The sequence below is a fragment of the Convolutriloba macropyga genome, chromosome 2 (assembly GCF_964194025.1).
Source record: "Convolutriloba macropyga chromosome 2, txConMacr16.3, whole genome shotgun sequence".
NCBI lineage: Eukaryota > Metazoa > Xenacoelomorpha > Acoela > Convolutidae > Convolutriloba > Convolutriloba macropyga.
In genome coordinates this window covers 53,967,231-53,992,277 of record NC_134469.1, presented here as the reverse complement: position 1 = coordinate 53,992,277, position 25,047 = coordinate 53,967,231, and the positions used below count along the sequence as shown (strand labels likewise).

At 31.0% G+C, this 25,047-nt stretch overlaps 3 protein-coding genes across 3 annotated transcripts in view; 1 reads left to right on the top strand and 2 right to left on the bottom strand.

The window, feature by feature from the left end:
• LOC142334499 (sorting nexin-12-like) overlaps nt 1-25,047 on the top strand; it is a 474,196-nt gene that overhangs the window by 181,406 nt on the left and 267,743 nt on the right. The window lies entirely within an intron of this gene.
• The window catches only part of LOC142334498 (uncharacterized), a 653,384-nt gene that overhangs the window by 377,844 nt on the left and 250,493 nt on the right, over nt 1-25,047 (bottom strand). The gene's annotated exons all lie outside the window — the stretch shown is intronic.
• The window catches only part of LOC142335355 (uncharacterized), a 62,168-nt gene continuing 53,336 nt past the window's right edge, over nt 16,216-25,047 (bottom strand). The window contains exon 5 of the mRNA XM_075383810.1: nt 16,216-16,760. Within this exon, the coding sequence (XP_075239925.1) occupies nt 16,356-16,760 (405 nt within the window). The 3' untranslated portion in view covers nt 16,216-16,355. The remainder of the gene's footprint in view (nt 16,761-25,047) is intronic.

The window sequence follows — 25,047 nt, the reverse complement described above, 5'->3', positions numbered from 1 at the left end:
TTCTAGAAAAATTTACCTAAGGCTTCTAGTTTTCTATTTAATCTTGGTATAGAAAGACCTAATTTTATATTTATACTAGTAGGTTTGAGAAAGATGATGTTATTAAACAAGTACATGATGCAAGTGCTTTAATTGTAATGAATACTACAAAATGTTCTGGTAAGATTGGTAGTGATTTGTATGCGGAGGATAGAATGAATTCAGGTTCTGATGTTAATAAATATAAAGAAGTTTGTACGTAGATCATAGGTTTGAATAAAAACCATAACGGCTAACCTGAAAAACTAAAACCATATAAAATTTATAGAACAATTAAATATAATTGTAATATATATATATATATATATATATATATATATATATGTATGATACAAGATATTAAATTGATCACATAGATCATCAACCAACGCCACTTAAATTCGAATTTGCTGCAGTTGTTAATTATGTTATATGTCATGCCTCAGTACTTACTAAAAATATCAATAGTCTTAGTAGTGACGGTAACTAAATGAGTGAGTGTGTTAATTAGTTAGTAAGATTCATCACCTAAATCAGTCTTTTCCTTCAAATTAATTCCGACCTTACCATTGGTGTTTATATCTTAAGAAATATATATAGCAATTTATGTGTTCTCTCCAAACTTGATTACATACAACAGCAAAAATCTTATATGTAATCTCACGATCATGAATGAAATTTCTAAAAGTGAGAATTACAGAATCATCTCTTCGTTCAGAATAATATAAACAGACTACAAATCTTTCTAACACTTTGTCTATCTAATGCAAAAGATTTTGGTAAGGAAAGATTATATTGCATTTTTATGTCCACCTCTACAGAAGTACTCATTAGTAACAGGTTCCTTAGCTCTCACATCATCAATTATTGTTACCTTCTTTTTATCTTTAAGTTATTTATCTGGTGGCTGTAAGTATTTTATGTTTTTGATAAGCGTAGTGTCAGCACTTTCATATACCAAGCAGGTTCCCGGATTAACGTCATTAAAATCTTCATATTGATTGCCTGGAGGACCAAAGAGCTATAGTACGTCGAACTATCTTTTATTTATAAGGAGATTCTTTAATAGATGACTCTTACCACGTTCACTGGGATACATTATCATTTTTATTATCATTTTCATTATAATTATCATTATCATTATTACTTTCAAAATGATCATTTTTCTTATCATTAACGCTATTACTATCTTCATTACTAGCATTTTTACTGTCATTAGGACTACTACTATCATTATCATTTTCAATATCATTGTCACTTTTTTTACAACACAAACTATAACATTGTCTGTAAGACTCAATACACTAGCTTCGATTAAGCAAACTAATAAATGCACTCCGTATTTGAAAACCTTTATCAGAAAGATAGATCATTTTTAAAAAATAAGCAACGCAATGAGACTCATTTTCTTGCTCTAGCCTTTCATCTGATCCTAGATCAACCAAATTGTTTAGAAACTCTTGTTGTGTTCGTTCATTAAAAATGTCGGAATAGAAAAGACTAGCACCAACCAATGAGTACCATCAGTTGGATGAAGATAAACAATAATTTTAAAACTAATTTTGTTCAATGTTTCTGGCAATTCGTCTCTCATTACTATTTCAATTGGTATTAATGTTATATCATGACTTATTCTTTCTATATCAATTTTACTCATAGCTTTATTCTTAACATCAAAGGCAAAAAGAAACTCTTCAAATGTTAATAAAAGCACTTTTATAGGTAAAAAAATGAGTTAGACTTCAGTAGCATTTGATTTATTAGCAATTTTTGGCAATTATCTAATATTGTGAAGCACTGAAACTTGAGAGATTAATTGAAGTATTGAAGGAATATTCAATGAACTGTAGCTTTTTAATCTAAAATTGAAAAGGAATCAACAGATATAGTTATTTTTTGTCGTAGTGGTTCAGGCAAGTCATATTTTATAAACAATATCTAAAATCATATAGAACTATCAAAGACGGTAACAAAGATGGTTAGCAAAGCTGCAACTTTGTCTATAACAGTAAAAATAACAAGGACAGTAACAGTAACATTGATTGTAACACTGACATTAGCCTTGACAAGGATAGTAACTCCAATATTGACGATAACATTGTCAGTAAAATTATCAGTAACTCTAACAGTAACAATGAAAACAACAGTGACATTATACTATTATTCAAACTGATATAAACATTAACACCAACACTAACACTAACACAAACATTACCACCAACACTAACATTATCAGTAAAACTTGCTGTAATGATAAAAAAGGATGTAGAAATAAAATGTGAAGATGAAAAACATCGGAAGTGTTATACTATATGCGATAAAAAAAATTCACTAAGGAATATATAGAAGACTTTAGCAGCTGTATAATAGTACTTGATGATATAGTTAAATTGGGAAGGAAATAAATATGACTTTATTATACGTCCGGTAGACGTTGTGGCACACAAATGATAACATTGTGTCACAAAGCATGTCAAATAGATTAATTATCTAGAGGTAAAATGACAACAAATTTTTGTCCTGCAGTCTTTGAAAATAGAAAGTGCCTGTAATTGCAAACATGACTTAAATTGTTTTGCTAGTAGAAATGATTATATTTTTATTAAATATAATCCAAAAGACAAAAACTTCATTGTCCCCTTACGAAGATAGAAATTTGTACATGATTCTACTGTACCTGAATTGGCTATAACAGGTTATAGTTTAAAAAATTCGTTGACAGTTGTTGATTTAAATCATCTAAAACTATCTCCAAAATTAGGAAGGATATCTGATACTGATGAAAATTTTTTAGTCAAGATAGCTATATGTTCTCTATTAATAAATTTTTACCAATGAGATGCGTTTAAGTAAAAAATGATGTTCTTGCTACAAAGAAGAAAAAACAGAAATGTTTTCAATTATGTCATATATCCTTGTTTTTTTTGTAATTTAATAGGAACCTAAAAATGTGAATCACCTAGTCAAGCAATAAAAGCTGACAGTTATGTAGCTACTACTACAAGTTCCGTGTTACATAGAGCAAACATGAATCATAAAGAGGATATGGTACAAAATCTAGTAAAAATGATAATAAAATTGACTATGCTATTTACATCAACAATGATTTTAATGTTACCTTTATATTTCTTTTAACAATTAGCAAAGCGACTTCGTCCATGATGCCATAGAAAGGAAAGTATATTAATAAAAAGATCAGTTATTTCAACTTTTAGTGAAATTTCTTTGCAGATGGGGGATGTTGATTTTAACACTGGTACATTAAGAGAAAACTATAAAAACAGAAATACTTTACGCTTAATTGTTAATGGTAAGGGAAAACTAATTGATTTTTCAGGTGTTCGTTCATTAAAAAAGTCGGAATAGAAAAGACTAGCACCAACCAATGAGTACCATCAGTTGGATGAAGATAAACAATAATTTTAAAACTAATTTTGTTCAATGTTTCTGGCAATTCGTCTCTCATTACTATTTCAATTGGTATTAATGTTATATCATGACTTATTGTTTCTATATCAAATTTACTCATAGCTTTATTCTTAACTTCAAAGGCAAAAGGAAACTTTTCAAATGTTAATAAAAGCACTTTTATAGGTAAAAAAATGAGTTAGACTTCAATAGCATTTATTTTATTAGCAATTTTTGGCAATTATCTAATATTGTGAAGCACTGAAACTTGAGAGATTAATTGAAGTATTGAAGGAATATTCAATGAACTGTAGCTTTTTTAATCTAAAATAGAAAAGGAATCAACAGATATAGTTATTTTTTGTCGTAGTGGTTCAGGTAAGTCATATTTTGTAAACAATATCTAAAATCATATAGAACTATCAAAGACGGTAACAAAGATGGTTAGCAAAGCGGCAACTTTGTCGATAACAGTAAAATAACAAGGACAGTAACAGTAACATTGATTGTAACACTGACATTAGCCTTGACAAGGACAGTAACTTCAATATTGACGATAACATTGTCAGTAAAATTATCAGTAACTCTAACAGTGACATTATACTATTATTCAAACTGATATAAACACTAACACCAACACTAACACTAACACAAACATTACCACCAACACTAACATTATCAGTAAAACTTGCTGTAATGATAAAAAAGGATGTAGAAATAAAATGTCAAGATGAAAAACATCGGAAGTGTTATACTATATGCGATAAAAAAAATTCACTAAGGAATATATAGAAGACTTTAGCAGCTGTATAATAGTACTTGATGATATGGTTAAATTGGGAAGGAAATAAATATGACTTTATTATACGTCCGGTAGACGTTGTGGCACACAAATGATAACATTGTGTCACAAAGCATGTCAAATAGATTAATTATCTAGAGGTAAAATGACAACAAATTTTTGTCCTGCAGTCTTTGAAAATAGAAAGTGCCTGTAATTGCAAACATGACTTAAATTGTTTTGCTAGTAGAAATGATTATATTTTTATTAAAGACAAAAACTTCATTGTCCCCTTACGAAGATAGAAATTTGTACATGATTCTACTGTACCTGAATTGGCTATAACAGGTTATAGTTTAAAAAATTCGTTGACAGTTGTTGATTTAAATCATCTAAAACTATCTCCAAAATTAGGAAGGATATCTGATACTGATGAAAATTTTTTAGTCAAGATAGCTATATGTTCTATATTAATAAATTTTTAACAATGAGATGCGTTTAAGTAAAAAATGATGTTCTTGCTACAAAGAAGAAAAAAACAGAAATGTTTTCAATTATGTCATATATCCTTGTTTTTTTGTAATTTAATAGGAACCTAAAAATGTGAATCACCTAGTCAAGCAATAAAAGCTGACAATTATGTAGCTACTACTACAAGTTCTGTGTTACATAGAGCAAACATGAATCATAAAGAGGATATGGTACAAAATCTAGTAAAAATGATAATAAAATTGACTATGCTATTTACATCAACAATGATATTAATGTTACCTTTATATTTCTTTTAACAATTAGCAAAGCGACTTCGTCCATGATGCCATAGAAAGGAAAGTATATTAATAAAAAGATCAGTTATTTCAAATTTTAGTGAAATTTCTTTGCAGATGGGGGATGTTGATATTAACACTGGTACATTAAGAGAAAACTATAAATACAGAAATACTTTACGCTTAATTGTTAATGGTAAGGGAAAACTAATAGATTTATCAGGTGAAAAAATGGACTTCAGTGAGAAGTTTTTTAATTAAAGAAAAGATCATAATAGTGAACAAGAGGTTGAAGACAAAATATAGACACATCGAATGAATTTTTGTTTCTCGTACTACAACACTTAGCAAATTACTTGAAACAAGAAAACTTGTTGATAAAATAATTAAATTTACCGCACAAAAAGGGAATGTTTCCAATGTGATTTATATATTGCCGGCTAATTTCAACAAGTAAATCAATAAAATACCAGACACAAAAATGAAATATCTACTTATAAATCTGGTTATAGAGTAATCAGTGGCTTATTTATTAAAAATAATTGTAAACAACAACAAGTACAACTGCAGTTAAAATAATCACTATAACAACTACAAACACTAGCACAACTACAACAAAAAATACAACATCAATAACATCAACAACAAGAAGAACAACAACCAAACAGAAACAACAACTGTTATTACAATTACAACAACAATAACAACAAGTGGAAAACGGAAAAAATCATACGCAAAAATAAGAATTATTAAGAAAGGTCAAACTTGGATGTCACCACATGAACAACCAATCGTCCCTGCTCCTACTAATCCTCTTACTCTTAATCGTTTTAATTCCAATCGTAACCCTATTCCTGTTTTTACAATTAATCCTAATCCCAATATAACTAAACCTATAATACCAGTCCTGTTTCTATTACAACTATATCCATCAGGTTAGTTGCTTTGCAGATTATTATCAACCAATCATAATATTAGAAGTAATCCTAGTCCAAAAACTATTCCTATTAAAACCAATCCTAATCCCAAGACTACAAAAAATAATCCTTTTACAACTCCTCGTTATCTTACTACTACCTATTATCTTTGGTGTAATTATTGTCCTGTTGATAATGATGTGTACTTGTTTGATAATACTCATCTTAAAATTGTCAATCATAAAAATTTAGTGTTGTTATTGTAAAAAATGCTTTGCGGTTAGTCAGTTAAGGACTCATATCAAAAATCATATCTCTAGACCTAGGAGTTATTGTTAATATTGCTCCAATATATTCCATAAAAAAATTTCAAAATTTGCTAACGTCGATAAAATCCAATTTTTAATTAATTGAACAAAATTAATTGAACCAATGCTCAAGCATGAAAATTTAAGCATAGTAATGCTGAAAAGCATGATACCAAAGCATACAGGTATGCATACACGCAGTACACAGGTAAAAACAAACTGTTAGCATTCATGATTTAGCATTCTAAAGTATGATAAAAAGCAGCTTTTTCATTTTATAACCTTTTCTATATGAAAACAAAGATAGAAGAACATAGAGTGTGTATTTACAATATAGAATTAATGTCATAAAATGAACTAAATAAACATTTTAAAAGTAAAGAATACACAGAATAAGAAGAATTTTATTTACAAGAGGAAGCAGAACAACAAGAACCAAAACAGTAAGACACAGTTATCAACATTAACATTTACGTTAACACTAACACTAGCACTTATAATTGTATGGATTGTGATGAAGAATTGAAAAATGTAAGGGCATTAACAACTCCTATGGATACACAACATAGAGTTAAAGTTGGATAGGAAACCTACTTAAAAGAATCTAGTCAAAATGGTAAACAATTCTATGTTTAAGTGAGTGAAGAAAAGTTTATCAATGATCTAATCCAAGACTTTAATCATTCAGTCGAAAACTAACTCAAGTTAAAGAGAACAGTTTACCATTCGATGGTACCAGAAACTGTAAATATAACATTACAGTTGAATGTGAAAATGATGGATGAAAAATATACTAAAATGATGAATAAAAATGATGAATGAAAAATATGAAAGAAAAATAAACTATAAAAAACACTAGAAGTGATATCATAGTGAGTGACGGTATATTAAGTGAGTATGAGAATGTTGCTAGAGACATAGATCAATGGCTGGATTATCAAAAAGAGACATAAAAAGACTTTGGCTATAATTATGGGTTTCTGGGAGTAAATAATATACAACTAAAGAAAATCATTTATATAGGATCACATAAAGATTTACCACTTGATCGAACAATTTGGATTAAAGCTTTATAAAGTATCAGGACCTATGGGTCAATTGTTTAAGACTAGCTATTGCTGCATCAATGTATTAGTCTTGAGAAATTGCAATTCAAGAATGTAAATACACAGATTTGTTAATAGACGACTGGTCACAACATCAAAATGAAAATGACTGTATCACTAGAAAACAAAATAAAAACAATACTAATATATGACAATACAAATTCATAGGTGGCAGTAAGGTAGAGTGATCTAAAAAAACCATTGATTATGAAAAGAAAACAAGAGATGTTAGGATACTAGTTTGGAATGGACACTGTGCTTTGATGAAAAATTCTAGAGGTATTATTAGAAAGACCTGGCGCTACGAGATGCAAATTTTGTTTCAGTTCTAGATGTACTCATTGGATTACTTCTGTGTAACTACAGAAATCATGTATGCAGTCATATACTAAAAGCAAACGTTGTATGCCCTAAAAAGACAGCAACCGGTTCCATAATTGAACTTAAAAGATAAGTAGTAAAGAATTATATTGATGGTGATATAGAATGTTGTTATGCTGATGTGGAGTCTATTAGGAAACATTTAGTTTCTGAACATATACCAATAGCTGTAGGTTTTAAAATTGAGCTGAGATCTGACAAATTCCCCGAAGAATGTTACCAAGACTACTTTGGACCAGATGATTTTAAGCAGTTTTTTGAAGATTTATTAGGGATCGAAACTCTACATAGCTTCAAAAATAGGAAGGAAATAATATCCATAGAAGAAGTTAAGTTGTATCATGATAGGACTGATATATGTCATTCATGTAATAAACAGTGTACAGGTAAAGTTAATGACTATTATCATGAAACATTTACATAAAGAGCACCAGCTTGTAGAATGTAATTTAAAAAATAAAAAGCGAAAAATAACACCAGGCGTATTACATTGAAAGTGGTTATGACTTCAATCTAATATTCAATGAGATAATTGAAAAAAACAATGATAAAAGATGTCAGCCTTACCTAGTGCTAATGGTAAAGATAAGATTTTTAGTGTTGTATGTTTAAATTCCATAGATAGTTATAACTTCTCCAGTCTGAGTCTTGATAGCATGGCAAAAACATATCGGAGTAAAATTAAGACAATATACCCAAATAGGTACTTTGGATTAGGTGAATACAATAGAACTACAGATGATGTGATAAAAGAAGACTTTAAATCAACACAATCTAAAAATTTACTATTACAACAAGAAGTAGATGAGTTTAACATTGAGAATAGACATAAGACGGGAGCAGAGTTAAAACTAGAGTATTTAAAGAACGATGTAAAAATAATGGGTTATTGTTTCATTGATTTTGTTAGGATAAGTATGCGAGAGTTTGATCCTACTTCATTACACTATTTTAGTCTACCTGGTTATAATAAAGATTACTGGTTGAAGACAAGTGGTGTTAAACTAGAGACATTAAAAGGTATAGAGATGATAAAGGACTTTAATAATAGTAAAAAGATGGTATATGTGATGTTATGTGTGATAGATATATTTCGATGTACGAGAGTAATTCACTTAGTGGCATTTTTGTTGATATTAAGAGCACTACTAAAAGTTATAGTGATATTAAGACTATTGGTGACAATAAGAAAACTAACGACAAAGATCTACCAAGAGTAGTTAGATTCAAAGGGTTAAACAATCATACAAGTTGATAATCCTGGTAAGATAATCTGGTATTTGGATGCTAGTAACCTATACGAAATAGGAACGATGATGAAATTATCTTAGAAAGACTTTAAGTATGTTAACACTAGTTTGTGATAATGAGTATACTAATGAAGCTAAAGAGAGAAGCAAAAAATTATCCAATGATATCAGGTGAAAAAAAATTAAAAAACTAAAAGATGATGAACTAAGATATATAAAAAGTAGGAGAGGTTCTTGATGAGTGAGAAGCTGGTGCTAGATCGAAAAGATAAACCTGATATGGATTACAATTTAGAATTTTGAAGTTCTATGTTAGTATTGGAATAACTTTACTAAGATACATAGAGTTAATCTTATCTAACACGACTATATGATAAAGAACACTAGACAGCGAGCCGAAGCTATGATTGACGCTTAGAAAGATATGTAAAAATTAATGAAAATTTCTCTATTTGGCAAAACCTGTATAGATCCAATTAATTTCTATCGAACTAAGTCAGTGGACACTGAGGCATGTCTAGCTGCAGTTACAAAATTCATTGCAAAACGCAGCTACCCAAGTGCCATAATCAACGAAAGCGGCACGAGCTTCGTTGCAACAGCCAATAAATCGAACGCTTACCCGGACGAATGGGACAACGCTAAGATTAAAAATGACTCCGCACAGAAAAAGATTATTTGGAAATTCAACACTCCCGGAGCTGCACACATTGGTGGGTTCCGGGAAAGACTGGTTTAAAACTGAAAGCAAGTCATGATTTCAATCTTGGGCAAAAGAAGTCTCACTGACGAGATACTTAGCACCATGTGTCTTGTGTAATAAATTCTCACACAAAGCACTCACAACTAATCATTTCTTGCTAGGACAAGAAAAAGCTAGTCCAATTTTTGTACCTTTCAGCAAGCGGTACCATGACCTGAGGAAATCCTTCAAAACGGCTCAAGCATATGCCGACATTGTCTGGAAAAGTCAGACTCGTGAACATCGTCCCCAACGGAACAAAAGTCGTAGTGGTCAATAGAAGATTTATGAACACTGGAAGAAGGGGAACTTGTTTGGATGGTTGATTATTTAGTAAAAAAATGTTCAAAAACAAAATGGAACAAGTCATCCAAGTCTTCAAAGTCGACGATGGCGTCGTGTGATCAGCCAGATTCAAAATGACACACGGTGAATTCAACAGACCACTGGTGAAATTGGCGTCAGTATCCGAGATCAAAAACAGGGCCGGCGATGTTAGCACCACTTCAAATCAGCAACAAGAGCAATCAGACTGGAAGAAATTGTTTTCAAAACAGAAATTTTAGAATTTTCAAAATCAAATATGGTCAAAACGAAACTATTACAAGTTGGGACGGAATATTGTACTCACCCCGTTTTTGGGAAGGGAAATTTGAGCAAAACGATGTTAAGGCAAATTATTATGGTGATTTCTAAGCTATTCATTAACTCGATGAACGTTATTGCATCAAATCAACAAGTGTGATTATTAGCACTTACATAGTTGAAAATTGGTATTTTTTGATGTTCCGTTATTTATAGGCAAACCACCTAAATTGTCTATTCTATGATTCCTGAGGTGTTTATTTATGCTCGAATGTCATACAATAGAGGTGGAAAGAGTTACGTATGTATCAGCCTTGCTTATGTCGACAAAAACAAAAATTGCGATAGTTCGACTTTTGATATGTAAATATTCAACTAAATCACTTACTCAATTACCATTAACTAATTATTTAATTTAGCTGAATCGTTTGTATAGTGAAACCATACTGTTTTTAGAACCATTGGAAACCGTTTTCAAACCAACACGGAAAAATCCAAATTCCAGAAACTGTTTGGCTGGAACTTTCTAAACTTGGAAGGAATTTGAACATAGATTATCCCTAAAAATTGTCTTAACTTCGTTAAAAAAAGCAATCAATTAAACGTCCGATCAACTAATTGTCTCCACGAGCTTAGACAATCGGATTTACTGAAGAACCAGACTACCAGCGTAAACTAGAGATCAAGGCTAGGAAATTTCGGTTCCACTGAGATTCTTGAGCAGCTGCAACATTTGTCCACCGACCAGGACAACAGCAATAGGACACGGACAACAACACGATCAGCAACGAATCTTCAATTCGATTAGGTGAACCAAAGCACAACGAGTAACAGAGGCCAGCAAAAGTCCCAGTAGACAATGGAAGATAGTTGATTGAAGCCATGTGGTCAACTCAAGACGATAGAGATAAAGCAAGTTGACCTACTGAAGTTATTTTCCAGACACTTCACCGAGCTAGAAAGCTACTTGACACAAAACAAAACTATGACACCCAAAATTGCCTATCAATGACTCTTCGAGACATACGACAGTTTAGCAGACAACAGAAGGCAGCATAGATTACTAATGAAACCAAAGTATTTTGAAAAATTTGACTTTGACACCAAGCGTATGTTGGAAGAAAAGAGTAATGTTTTGAAATGTATAGTTGACAAAGTGTCAGTTCTCCGAGACATTGAAATTTTCGGCGCAGAATTTTTCAACTGTTGGAAAGACAGATCTCAAGCATTCAAATCAGTGAAAACTGCTGCTCCAATTTTGAGTGAACTATCAGGTTGTTTATGCTATAAGTGTAGTGTTTTTAGTTGAGTTTTAGCTTAGATTTTGTCTTATTTTATAATTGAGAAAAACCATCATGTTAAGTGATTTTTCATCACTACTAACATAAATAATCTTTGATATTTGTTATTTTATGATTTCATTATGTATCATAAGAAAGAAAAAAAACAGATGCTATATTTTGGTACTACATCATCTATAATAGAAATTTAGCATATAAGAAAATAATCGAGAAAAACCATAATAAAAGTTCGTTTTTTATCACATAAATTCTTATTAAATATCTGTATCAATAAATACTGAATGTTATTTATATCATTAGAAAGAGAAAAACATAATTCAGTAAAAATACCACAAGACCTATATTCAACAAATAACATTTTTTTATTTATTAAAAACAAAACTCACAAAATTAGGTCAATTTTCACCACTTTAATAGTTAATAAATCTTTGATAGTTATTATTTTAAACCTTAATAAATCATTCTGGATAAGTTTTTTTTGAATTGTAAATTTTATTGCTATATGACTTATAGTAAAAAAACTTAATAGTCTTTGATTTATTAAAGAAAAACCATATATTTTTATCATATTTTTAATCAGCACCCGCTTCCTAAACTTAATACGTTAGTCCTATACTTCAACGCAAAAAAACCATCTCTTACTTGCTTCAACACTAAAAAACATGCGTTTTTTAAGTGAATTTAAAATTTCTAAAATAAGTTATGCGTTTGAAAATATAGTCGAACAATGAATATTCTAGAATATTTCCATTTGAGTGTGCCTCCAATCAAAAATGCATTACTTGGCTTAGATGGAACATGTGTTAGTTGCATCAAATTTTGTGCGTTTTGTTAAATGGAGATATACGGTAAGTGGATCATTTGCTTTCGTTTTAACGTTATGGAGAAATATTGTTGAAACTGAGATATTGTGCCTGTAAGTAACAATTTTTTAATCACTGTGTGGTAGTAGTATATATAAAGTGCTATTTAGTTATCTAATAAAAAAAGTTTTAAAAGTGGCGTTTCTTAGGCCAATGTTAAGAGAAAAATAAAGTCGTATAATCTGCCGTGTAGGCAGTTTCCGTCTTTATTTTTATTTTTTAAAGTTGGCTTCAAAAACGGTGTTTTTGAAGGACTTTTGGGGGGGGGGAGGAACTATATACTCAAATGGGTTTTTTTTTGTTCAGTCAATTTTGGCCGATCGATACATTCATCGTAGAGAGTTGAGACTGGTATCATTTTCATTAGAAAGCTTGTCCAGCGCAGAATATGGAATTAAAAAGATTTTTTTGATTTTCGAAATAGCAGAGAGTTGAGACTGCTATTTAGTTATCTAATAAAAAAAGTATTAAAAGTGGCGTTTCTTAGGCCAATGTTAAGAGAAAAATAAAGTCGTATAATCTGCCGTGTAGGCAGTTTCCGTCTTTATTTTTATTTTTTAAAGTTGGCTTCAAAAACGGTGTTTTTGAAGGACTTTTGGGGGGGGGAGGAACTATATACTCAAATGGGTTTTTTTTTTGTTCAGTCAATTTTGGCCGATCGATACATTCATCGTAGAGAGTTGAGACTGGTATCATTTTCATTAGAAAGCTTGTCCAGCGCAGAATATGGAATTAAAAAGATTTTTTTGATTTTCGTTTTGACAGGGAGTTATCGAGGTTTAAACTTTTGCAAAAATACACTGAATTCCGGTGAATTTACTCACATGTTTCGTAATTTTTGATTAAAATTTCGCCAATTTAGCTCAAAAGTTCAAAATCTGTTAAAATTTTTAAAGAAAGTCTTGTTAATTTTAATTTTAAGGACAAAGAGAAACCGGTGGGTATTTTTTTATATATATTTTTTGTCAAAAATTCTGGCTAAATATTTCAAAATTCAGACTTTTTCATCAAAAACAGTACGAAATAAGTTTCTTTAGTTCACTCTGATTAAATTTGCAGGAAGTTCACACCCAAACACAACTAACACAATCTTTGTAGACTAAAAAGGGGGCTAATTCCACATCAATTTCCGTTGAGAATGCTCTGTAAATAAAACTTTGCCGTTTTTTCCTAACTTTATTCGTTGATTATCAAAAACGCAGCTTTTATTTTTGATTTTTTAACTAACAAAATATCTATATCAATGACATTCCACAAATTAAAAATTCCTAATAGACAATCAGCATTAGCAGGACTAGTTCTGTACGAATCTTGGACCGTTAAAATCTAAAAATAATTCGGATTCTCGTCAGTCGGTTTTTTTTAAAAAAAAATCGATTTTACTTATATTAATTAAATAACAGAACATTTCAAATCAAAGCTCACTAGTGATAGGTCCTATTGACTTCCTTTTTAGCTCAAAGTTAATTTATTTAGTTGATTGCTCGAAAACTTATGGTCGTTTTGACTTTTAAAGTATTTGATTTTTAAATAAAAAATGGCTTATAGAGCTTTGCCTCCATTTTTCTCTTAATTTGGTCAACTTGAGCTTAGTGTCAGCAATCAAAGAGCGCTCCTTCTTTCTGATGAATTCAAATTTATTGCGGTTTTACGCCTTAAGTTATGGTGCTCTGGCTTTGATACTACTAGATTTCACAATTTTTTTTTTATTTTTTAGGTTTTTGCCCAATAGATTTTTCATATTTTCTATTTTTGTCAAAATATCACGTTAATGTCAGTTCATATATCACACTTTTCGCGTTCAAAAAAAGGCACAGTTGATAATATTTAAATCTTTAAAGGTATAGATTGTGGTTCTTTACCGCTTCGACAGTACTTTCTCGAAGAGTTTAATTGAATTTCTTAATTTTGTCTTCAACTGTCGTTTTTACTTTGTCTTTTTAGTGGTAGTTAATTTCCTGTACAATGACCGGTTTGATTGGCTTTTCCTGGAAGTGTCGATGAGCCGACGTTCTGATATTAGAAGATAGATAATGGCTTTCAAGACTTTGAAAACAATTGTTTTCACAAAGGAAAAAAAAATTTCAACTTCGCAATTTTGTTCCTTTTATTGTCTTTTTATTACCTGGTCTCGTTAATTAAAGGTTAAAGATGATATTGTTTTTGTCGAGGGAAGGTGTCAAAAGGGATTGGTGTCACAAAATCTAATGTTTTTAAAGAATTCGTTATGACTTTACTGGCTTCGACACGGAATTTTCACAAAAAAAAAGTACATAATTTTCGATTTTTTTCATATTTGACGTTTTTTGTAGACGTAAGACTTGTCCTGGTTAATTGCAGGTCTCGAGGGCTTCCTTTGGAAGAATAAACGAACCTTTTCAATATTTTCATTTTGTAATTAATGGCTTTCATATCTTTGGAAATAAATTTTTTTCGATGAAAACAAGTTTTACATAATCTTGCTTTTTTTCTCTTTGGTCTAATTTTAACCTAGTTTCATTTATGAGAGGTCACATAATACATTTCAAGGGAAGGTGTCGAAAGGCATTGGTGACACAAAATCTAATCTTTTAAGAGAATTAGTTATGACTTTCCTGGTTTCCACACGGGTATTTCACAAAAAAATTGAATGAACTTTTGATTTTTGTCATATTTGACGTTCTTTTTGTAGACGTAAGACATATTCTGGATAATTGGAAGTCTCAAGCGCTTGCTCTGGAAGAATGGACGAACCTATTTAAATTTTTCATTTTGTAATTAATGGTTTTTATGTCTTTGGAAATAATTTTTTCTCAAAAAAAATCAAGTTTTACAAAATTTTGCTTTTTTTCATTTTTTTTGTCTAATTGTTGCTTATTTTCATTAATGAGCGGCCACACAATACATTATCGGTGTTCGACAAAAGTGCAATCGAACATATTTTGGGGGCCAAAGTATGCCTTTACGGCTTCCAAAGCATTTTCTGCCAAGTTTTAATTGATTTTTAGTTCGTTGTCTATTTGTTGTTCTTTTTTTAACTGCATAAAAAATTGAATGCTAAGTGCTCTGAATTCCATTCTATAGAGGCCTTGGTATTTGTAAACCTATGGGATATTTTAATTGATTCCTAATGGTTTTCATTCCTTTGAAGTTAAATTTTTTTTATAAAAATTCAGCGATTTTTCTAACTTTAAAGTTTCTGTTCTTTTTTGTCTAATTGATGCCAAGCTTTATTATGAGCTGGTGAAAAAACATTTTTTTCTGGTGAATTACAGGATATTTTAATTATTTTCAGTTTTATCTCACGCTATTTTGACTTTGTTATTAAGTTTTGTTTTTTAAAACGGACATAAATTTTTTGATGTAATTAATGTTTGTTGTTGTTGTTTGATTTTGCCGTTCGTGTTCGCTCGCGTTTTCAATATCGGCATATATCATCAACCTAATGCATCATTTTTTACTCCCTTGAGCTATTTGCTTTGGAGGCTATCTTTTCGTTCATACACCAGTTTTTTTGAAAATTACTTGAATTTTTTGTGTTTTTCCATCTGTTCTTCATTTGGTAGACAATTATGCCAAAATTGTGGATGAGCGGGGTCGGAACCTTATGTGCGATCGCACATTACCGAGCCGCCTTGTTAATTAGGTGTTTGAATAGCACTTTTTAAACACTACTTCTCTACGCAAAATATCGATCGGTGTCCTCAGGCATCCTAACAAAAAAGTCACCTCCCGTCATGAATTTCCAACCGCAAAGTTTCAAATTGGAATTATAAAAGATATAACAGGAAACTCAGAAGTGATTGAGATTTTAAATTACTCAAAACTGAATTCGCTTTTTGCTCAATTACTTCAAATGCCAGTAAATAAATGCATTTTGTTACAGTTTTAAGCAGCTTTTAACAGAAATTTTTCACTTGCGTGTGCTATTAAAACTAATTTTGTGTGGTCAACTCTGCTGATGTCGTCTCAACTCAGCTTTAGAAGAGCTGGCACCGTTATTCGTTTGTTTATTCTTCCGTCTATTCTTCTTGCTGCCCGAACCAGCTTTCTGTTTTCCTCCGTTCTGAAACTTTTTACCCTTTTTGTCACCTCTATCTCTGCCACAAATCCATGGATTATCTTCACACATGATGTTTTGCTTGAACCAGTGAAAAGTTAACTCAGTTGTGACATTGTAATAATCAAAAGTTTTTGATTCGATGAAAGGAATCCCGATTTGACCCAGATCTTGGCCAGCGATGACGTAAGGCACTCCCTCCTCTACGTCATTCGTGTGATCTCTGCGGACATTTCCTGGGCCGAAACCCAGCTCCAATATGATGTTCAGACACACTTCGGGTAAGTAAGTCGCCTATAAAAAAGTAAACCGTATAAAGGTGTATACAACATACTAAACCCTTGAGCGTAGTAAGTCATCAATAGGTCAGAATTCGAGGCAGAATTACGTGGCATTCTATGTTTGACAGGAAACCTTGGACCTTCACTTGAAAGCGACTCTTAAAGAGCACAATCAGTCGAGCAAAGGCTTTCCTTATCGGCGAAATTTTAACAGCAGGAATAGCCACAGTGGAACAAATTTCCTAAATAGCTGTACTGACCGCTTGTTTTAAAAAATTGAAAAAAAGATTCAGTAATGGCAATTGAATAAATCAGAAAAAAGAACATTTTCCTCAGTGAACACTTTTCATTTTAGAAAGAACAAAAAACAGTCAAATTATTTACATATCATTAATAAGAAAATGATCTTCAAAATGATATTCATGTATGTTTTGCTGAATTTCTGCATACAATTCATAGTGTTTTGATAAATTTGTTCTGAGCAATTGAGCAAAATAAAAAAAACAAATTTGGGTTGATAATCAAACAAGGAGGCTCGTTAATGTGCGTTCGCACATGATGTTCCGACCCGAGCTTATCAACATTCTTTACTTAATTGTCAACCAAATGACGATATAACAAAAAAAGATATTTGAGTTGAAAACAATCGTTACACAAATTAACCACTAATTGAATTACCTAATGCCATGCCTCATTACAGCGCCAACGAGGTCCGCCATTAAAAAGACTGCGAGAAAAAAAACAAAACAAAAAAAGCAAAAACATGCATTTCACGGCAAAAACTCAATAACTAAATTTAAAAGCACCTAATAACAACGTCATAATGCAATCAGATAAAACCTTAATAACACAAATTTACTTTTGTTAAACTATACAGCAGATGGAAAATTTTCTTAATGAGACTAGGTAACAAGTCGACAAAGAGAACGAATAATGAGTGGAAATTCAAAAAATAATCAATATTTTGTAAACCAAGAAATATCAAAAGTCATAAAAAGCATTAGCTTTTAACTAAATAAACCTTGAGAAATTACTAAATAGTTATTACAAAACCAAAAAGACCGTCTTTGGTTAGACTAAGCCCTAGAAACGTACTAAAGATGCAGAAAAACTCAAAAAATTACAAACGATTTGCGAAAACACAAATTATTGATACCATTAAAATCATTAGCTATTATCTGAATAATGTGTACTTTTAATGCTATTGTTATTTCAAGTACATCAGCTAAAGGATTTATAATGATATATTAACTAACGTTACCTGGGCGACATTTGAAAACCGTTGGGATCTGTTATTACGCGATTGTGTTGAAAGAAGAGAAAAAGAAACACAAAACTGACCACTCAAACAACGTTTAATAAAAAGGCACATTGTGCAACAAACAAAACGTCAGAGACAATTCAAATAAGCAGATATGTTTTTTTTGAAATACAAGAGATTGGATGGGAACTCTAAATGATGAAAATAAGTTACGACGAAAAGAACAACAAAAACTGAAAAGGTTGAAAGAAATTGAAATTGTATATCATAAATTTTAAAACTGTTCCATATAAACTGAGTGCTTCGGGTAACATCATTCATTCAATCTTCACTTACAAGCTTATGCGACCAGTCAGCAATGTTGCGGCTACCTACAAAACAAAAAAAAACAGGAAAAAACAGCAAATTCAAGAAAAAAAATTCAGCGAGAAAAGTGTCGAAGACATTAAAAAAGAACTTTCAACAAAAATTTTCCTAGTTTCAAATAAATTTCTCAACAACAATAGGATACTTCTTCTTTAACCATTTAACTTCAAAAAATTATCAAATAAAAACAAATACATTAGAACCACGAAATTTTTGAGAAAACTCGTAGTATCAATGCCATAAAATCCAATAGCTTTCAACAGAAGCCAGTAAACACGCCAAACTGATGAGACGACAAGGTTTATAGCCACACATATTTCATCAGTAAATCATTAGAACACGTCATTGACTATGAAAACAACAACAAATACAAGCAAAAACGAAAAATGCAGTAGGAAAATGCCTGAAGAAAGAGTCAAAGCAAATTAAATCATAAGCTCTACTATGAAAACTTTATCTATCATCCACTGAACGTCTTCCCCAAACAAAAAAGATTGATTGGTATTAGGATAATGTTATAAGATTTCAAAAGGAACCAAAGATAAGAAAAATTATCCAAAAGTTGAAAAATTATGAAAACCCATGGCAATGAAGTCTTATAACTATTAGGTACAAGATAAAACAGAGAACCAGATTAATTTTGAATGCAGTGGAAAAAAGGTCCTCTCAGTATTGAGACTGACTAACAGTTCACGAAAAAAGTTTAAGATTGGTTAATGATTCAAAAAAATATCGAAAAACTATTTTTAAGGACTTAACAGCCATTTAACTCAATCGCTTTCAACGAACATCAACAAATACTCTCCGACATGACCCCATGGGAGGAAAGGAATATTTGTTATGCATAGTTAATCAATAAAGCGTCATAATAAGTCTTATGACTTCGAAAACAAGCAGATATGTTATTTGTTGAAATACAAGAGATTGGATGGGAACTCTAAATGATGAAAATAAGTTACGACGAAAAGAACAACAAAAACTGAAAAGGTTGAAAGAAATTGAAATTGTATATCATAAATTTTAAAACTGTTCCATATAAACTGAGTGCTTCGGGTAACATCATTCATTCAATCTTCACTTACAAGCTTATGCGACCAGTCAGCAATGTTGCGGCTACCTACAAAACAAAAAAAAACAGGAAAAAACAGCAAATTCAAGAAAAAAAATTCAGCGAGAAAAGTGTCGAAGACATTAAAAAAGAACTTTCAACAAAAATTTTCCTAGTTTCAAATAAATTTCTCAACAACAATAGGATACTTCTTCTTTAACCATTTAACTTCAAAAAATTATCAAATAAAAACAAATACATTAGAACCACGAAATTTTTGAGAAAACTCGTAGTATCAATGCCATAAAATCCAATAGCTTTCAACAGAAGCCAGTAAACACGCCAAACTGATGAGACGACAAGGTTTATAGCCACACATATTTCATCAGTAAATCATTAGAACACGTCATTGACTATGAAAACAACAACAAATACAAGCAAAAACGAAAAATGCAGTAGGAAAATGCCTGAAGAAAGAGTCAAAGCAAATTAAATCATAAGCTCTACTATGAAAACTTTATCTATCATCCACTGAACGTCTTCCCCAAACAAAAAAGATTGATTGGTATTAGGATAATGTTATAAGATTTCAAAAGGAACCAAAGATAAGAAAAATTATCCAAAAGTTGAAAAATTATGAAAACCCATGGCAATGAAGTCTTATAACTATTAAGTACAAGATAAAACAGAGAACCAGATTAATTTTGAATGCAGTGGAAAAAAGGTCCTCTCAGTATTGAGACTGACTAACAGTTCACGAAAAAAGTTTAAGATTGGTTAATGATTCAAAAAAATATCGAAAAACTATTTTTAAGGACTTAACAGCCATTTAACTCAATCGCTTTCAACGAACATCAACAAATACTCTCCGACATGACCCCATGGGAGGAAAGGAATATTTGTTATGCATAGTTAATCAATAAAGCGTCATAATAAGTCTTATGACTTCGAAAACAAGCAGATATGTTATTTGTTGAAATACAAGAGATTGGATGGGAACTCTAAATGATGAAAATAAGTTACGACGAAAAGAACAACAAAAACTGAAAAGGTTGAAAGAAATTGAAATTGTACATCATAAATTTTAAAACTGTTCCATATAAAATGAGTGCTTCGGGTAACATCATTCATTCAATCTTCACTTACAAGCTTATGCGACCAGTCAGCAATGTTTCGGCTACCTACAAAACAAAAAAAAAACACGAAAAAACAGCAAATTCAAGAAAAAAAAATTCAGCGAGAAAAGTGTCGACGACATTAAAAAAGAACTTTCAACAAAAATTTTCCTAGTTTCAAATAAATTTCTCAACAACAATAGGATACTTCTTCTTTAACAATTTAACTTCAAAAAATTATCAAATAAAAACAAATACATTAGAACCACGAAATTTTTGAGAAAACTCGTAGTATCAATGCCATAAAATTCAATAGCTTTCAACAGAAGCCAGTAAACACGCCAAATTGATGAGACGACAAGGTTTATAGCCACACATATTTCATCAATAAATCATTGGAACACGTCATTGACTATGAAAACAACAACAAATACAAGCAAAAACGAAAAATGCAGTAGGAAAGTGCCTGAAGAAAGAGTCAAAGCAAATTAAATCATAAGCTCTACTATGAAAACTTTATTTATCATCCACTGAACGTCTTCCCCAAACCAAAAAGATTTATTAGTATTAGGATAATGTTATAAGATTTCAAAAGGAACCAAAGATAAGAAAAAGTATCCAAAAGTTGAAAAATTATGAAAACCCATGGCAATGAAGTCTTATAACTATTAGGTACAAGATAAAACAGAGAACCAGATTAATTTTGAATGCAGTGGAAAAAAGATCTTCTCAGTATTGAGACTGACTAACAGTTCACGAAAAAAGTTTAAGATTGGTTAATGATTCAAAAAAATACCGAAAAACTATTTTTAAGGACTTAACAGCCATTAAACTCAATCGCTTTCAACGAACATCAATAAATACTCTCCGACATGACCCCATGGGAGGAAAGGAATGTTTGTTATGCATAGTTAATCAATAAAGCGTCATAATAAGTCTTATGACTTCGAAAACAACAACAAAAACAGGCAAAAACCAAAAAATCAGTAAGAAAATGCGAGAAGAAACTGTCGGAGCCATTTAAAACATAACCTTTTCTCTGAAAACTTCTTCTGTGATTCACTGAACGTCTTTCTTAAACCAATGGGATCTATCAACATTTGGATAATGTGATAATAGTTCAAAAGTAACCAATAATACGAAAGTGTCCAAAAAACTTTAAAAAAAATTTTGAAATCATTTCTTTGAAGTCAGAGAACCAATAGTTAGAAGATAAAACCTCAAAGCAGGTTAATTTTAGTTGCAGTAGAAAAAAAGGGCCTTCTGTCACTACTGAGACTGACTAAAAGCTCGCGAAAAAAGGTTTAAGATTGGATAATGTTCAGAAAAATTTTTCAAAAATTTATTTTTAAAGTCTTAACAGCCATTAAAATCACTAGTTTTCAACCTTAGTCAAAAAATACGCGCAAGTGTAAACTAATGTGAGTACAATGACGTTTTTCATTCATAGGTAATCAATAAGACACCAGAATAAGTCCTATGACTATGAAAACAACAACAAAAACAGGCAAAAGCCAAAAATTAAGTAGAAAAGTGCGAGAAGAAAAATTCGAAACCATTTAAATCATAAGCTTTTCTCTAAAAACTTTTTGAGTGATCCACTGAACGTATTTTCTCAGCCGATGGGAGCTATCAATATTTGGATAAATTGATATGAATTCAAAAGTAACCAATAATGCAAAAATAACAACAAATTTTTTTAAAAATTGAGATCTTGAGTCATTGAAGTCATATATCCAATAGTTAGTAAATAAAACCGGTTAATGTTCAATAAAAAATTTCGGAAAACTATTTTTAAAGCCTTAACAACCAATAGCTGTCCACTCAAAGCACTAGATATGTTCATTTATTTCTCATTACGGAACATATTGCACCTTTAGTTAATGATTTCATGCCATAGGACTCCAAAAAATTAGTAAATACTAAAAAAATCAAATTTTCATTTAAAATTACAAAAACTCAGTGTCGAAGCCAAAAAACATGAGCAATTCGATGAGAATGAATTTCTTTATTCATTGGGCTTGATTTGACTGTAAATGAGGTTTGTCGTTATCGGAACTTCAATATGAAAGGTGACTAGTCCCTAGGTGACTTAAAAAAACTAAAAAAACTGAAAGTATTTCTAAAAAAAAGAGCTCTCAAAAAGAAATCGATCTTTTTTTGATAGTGAACTTCCCTATGAGACCAGAACTAGTCTTTTCGTCACCTTCAGTCTATTAGGAACACACAATTGGTCCATTTTGTGGCCTGAAATGTAAATTTGAAATACTATTTTTTAGAGAAAATATTTTAAGAAAAATTACACTAAAAGTGATCAAATTCATGCCAAATATCCCGTGTTCACACAAAACTTCAATCCTCGATAACTCTTCGAATAAAAACGAAATTAAAAAAAAAATCTTTTTAATTTTGAATTCTACGCTGGAACAGCTTTTTAATGATACCACTCACATTTCTCTACGACGAATATATCGATCGGCCAAAGTTGACTGCACATAAAACCCATTTGAGTATATAGTTCCTCCCCCCCACAAGTGGGTCGGAACAATTAACAACTAGCCAATTAAAAAAGCAAAGAGAACGCAGAAATTATGTCTGACAGCACGACAACGAACTAGCGGCAAAATAATAATATCAAGATCAAAACAGAACCCCCAAAATCAATACTATCAAAAACAACTTTACTATCAAAATCGTATCACTGCACCGAACAACACTATTACCAAAACCATTTTGCAAGATATTCAATCAACTGACAAGAAAAGAGCCCGCTTCAAAGACCAATCTAAAAATTGAACAATTTCATAACTTAACCATAATAACCAAAAATTAAAACAATATACTGACAATGAAACACAAAAACAGAAATTAGTCAAGTTTGCTCTTCTTTTTATTCGACAAATATGAAAAAAAAATTGGGGGGTGATTTTCATCGTTGGTCACTAAATTTACGAGCGATTGATATTATATTGGAGTTTTTATGCTTCAAAGTATGTTTTTTGGGCTTCTCTGATACTTTAGGGCTTTTAATAAAAAACAAAATTCCTTAATCGTTTGAAAAGGTCTACTGTTACTGCGTTATTTAGAAAAAGAGGTCTCTGATGACAATGTTTAAAGAGTAATATCATAAATACTTGAAGTTTCTAAAAGTTTCAAAAAATAGCTCTTTTTCAGAAATAACTCGCCTCTTCCTTTAAGTTTTACCTGGCCAGTCGGTTGCACAATATTGAAATCGAATTAGTGGCGTCAATTTTTCAGCAAAACAATGTGGCACAACACGAGATGCAGAATTGGGACGACATTCATGTTCTTTGTGCGTCATTGATCTTCCATCTGCAGCTTGAAGAGTATCAATAACTCTGTACGCTGATTATCCGACCTCTTTTGAGCTCGGTAAATCAGATGGTAGTTGAATAGAATACGGTTGCAAACCAAACAATAAAACTGCTCGATTCAGATACGTTATCGTTGAATATGAACAAAACATATTGAATCACGTTTCCAATAACCTATTGAAAGCAAAAAATTCAAGTCCTATGCATTTTGAACAAAAAATTGAAGCCTGTTGAAATCTAGGTTTTGCTATTGCTTACAAATTGATTTTCATTTTTGTTGGAAAAAAACAAACTCTTTCTGTTTAGGACATGAGCTAGATTTCGAGGATAAACAGATTATATGTATGCGTACGGAACATACGTCGAACGAATTTTTACCGTTTGGGGTTTGATGTATAAGACGGCTGAAAAAATGGTACTGATCAACTTGAGAAAACATGCAATGAGGTTGTCTGAATTAAACATACCGATCGTAATTTTGAATCTCTATGTAGCCTAAGTTTCTTTGCAAAATCTTACAATGAAAAAAAAACATCATTTTGAACTGTTCAATTTTTTAATATAAAGAATTAAATGTTTACTAAGACAAAACTAAGCAGTTAAGGTCTACTAAGATTAGTACGACAATTATTTGAAAATTGTATCTTACTTAATGTTATTTGGTGACACTCACTAATTTCATAATCAAACGAACACAAAAGATTTTTTTCTTAAAGACACGGCTCGACTAGGCAAAACTACCTTTTGGCGTTCTTACTCGAGGAAGGATTCCATAATTTAAGTCAATTTTATATGTAAATAAAATAGATATTGTTGTTTCTCTGTTCTTGACGGAACTTGACATTATTATAAGCTTTAAATGTGTGACTGCTTAAACTATTGCGGAATTGAGAAATATCAGGTAAAAAGTTCTACGCAAAACACGCAATTACTATCGCGCAATAATTTGAATCAATGCTCTGCACTAATGACGAACACATTTATATTATGTCTCATCTTCAAAGATTTATATTATGTCTCATCTTAGGAGACGAAAACTAATCTGGGAGAAGGTATAGGAGACTAAAAAAAATTTAATCAGCCTCATGTAACTGAGCAAAAACTGAGTACGTACTTAATGATCTGAAATTATATCACATCAATATGAAGCTGTTGGGTTTAGACGTCTCGCTCCT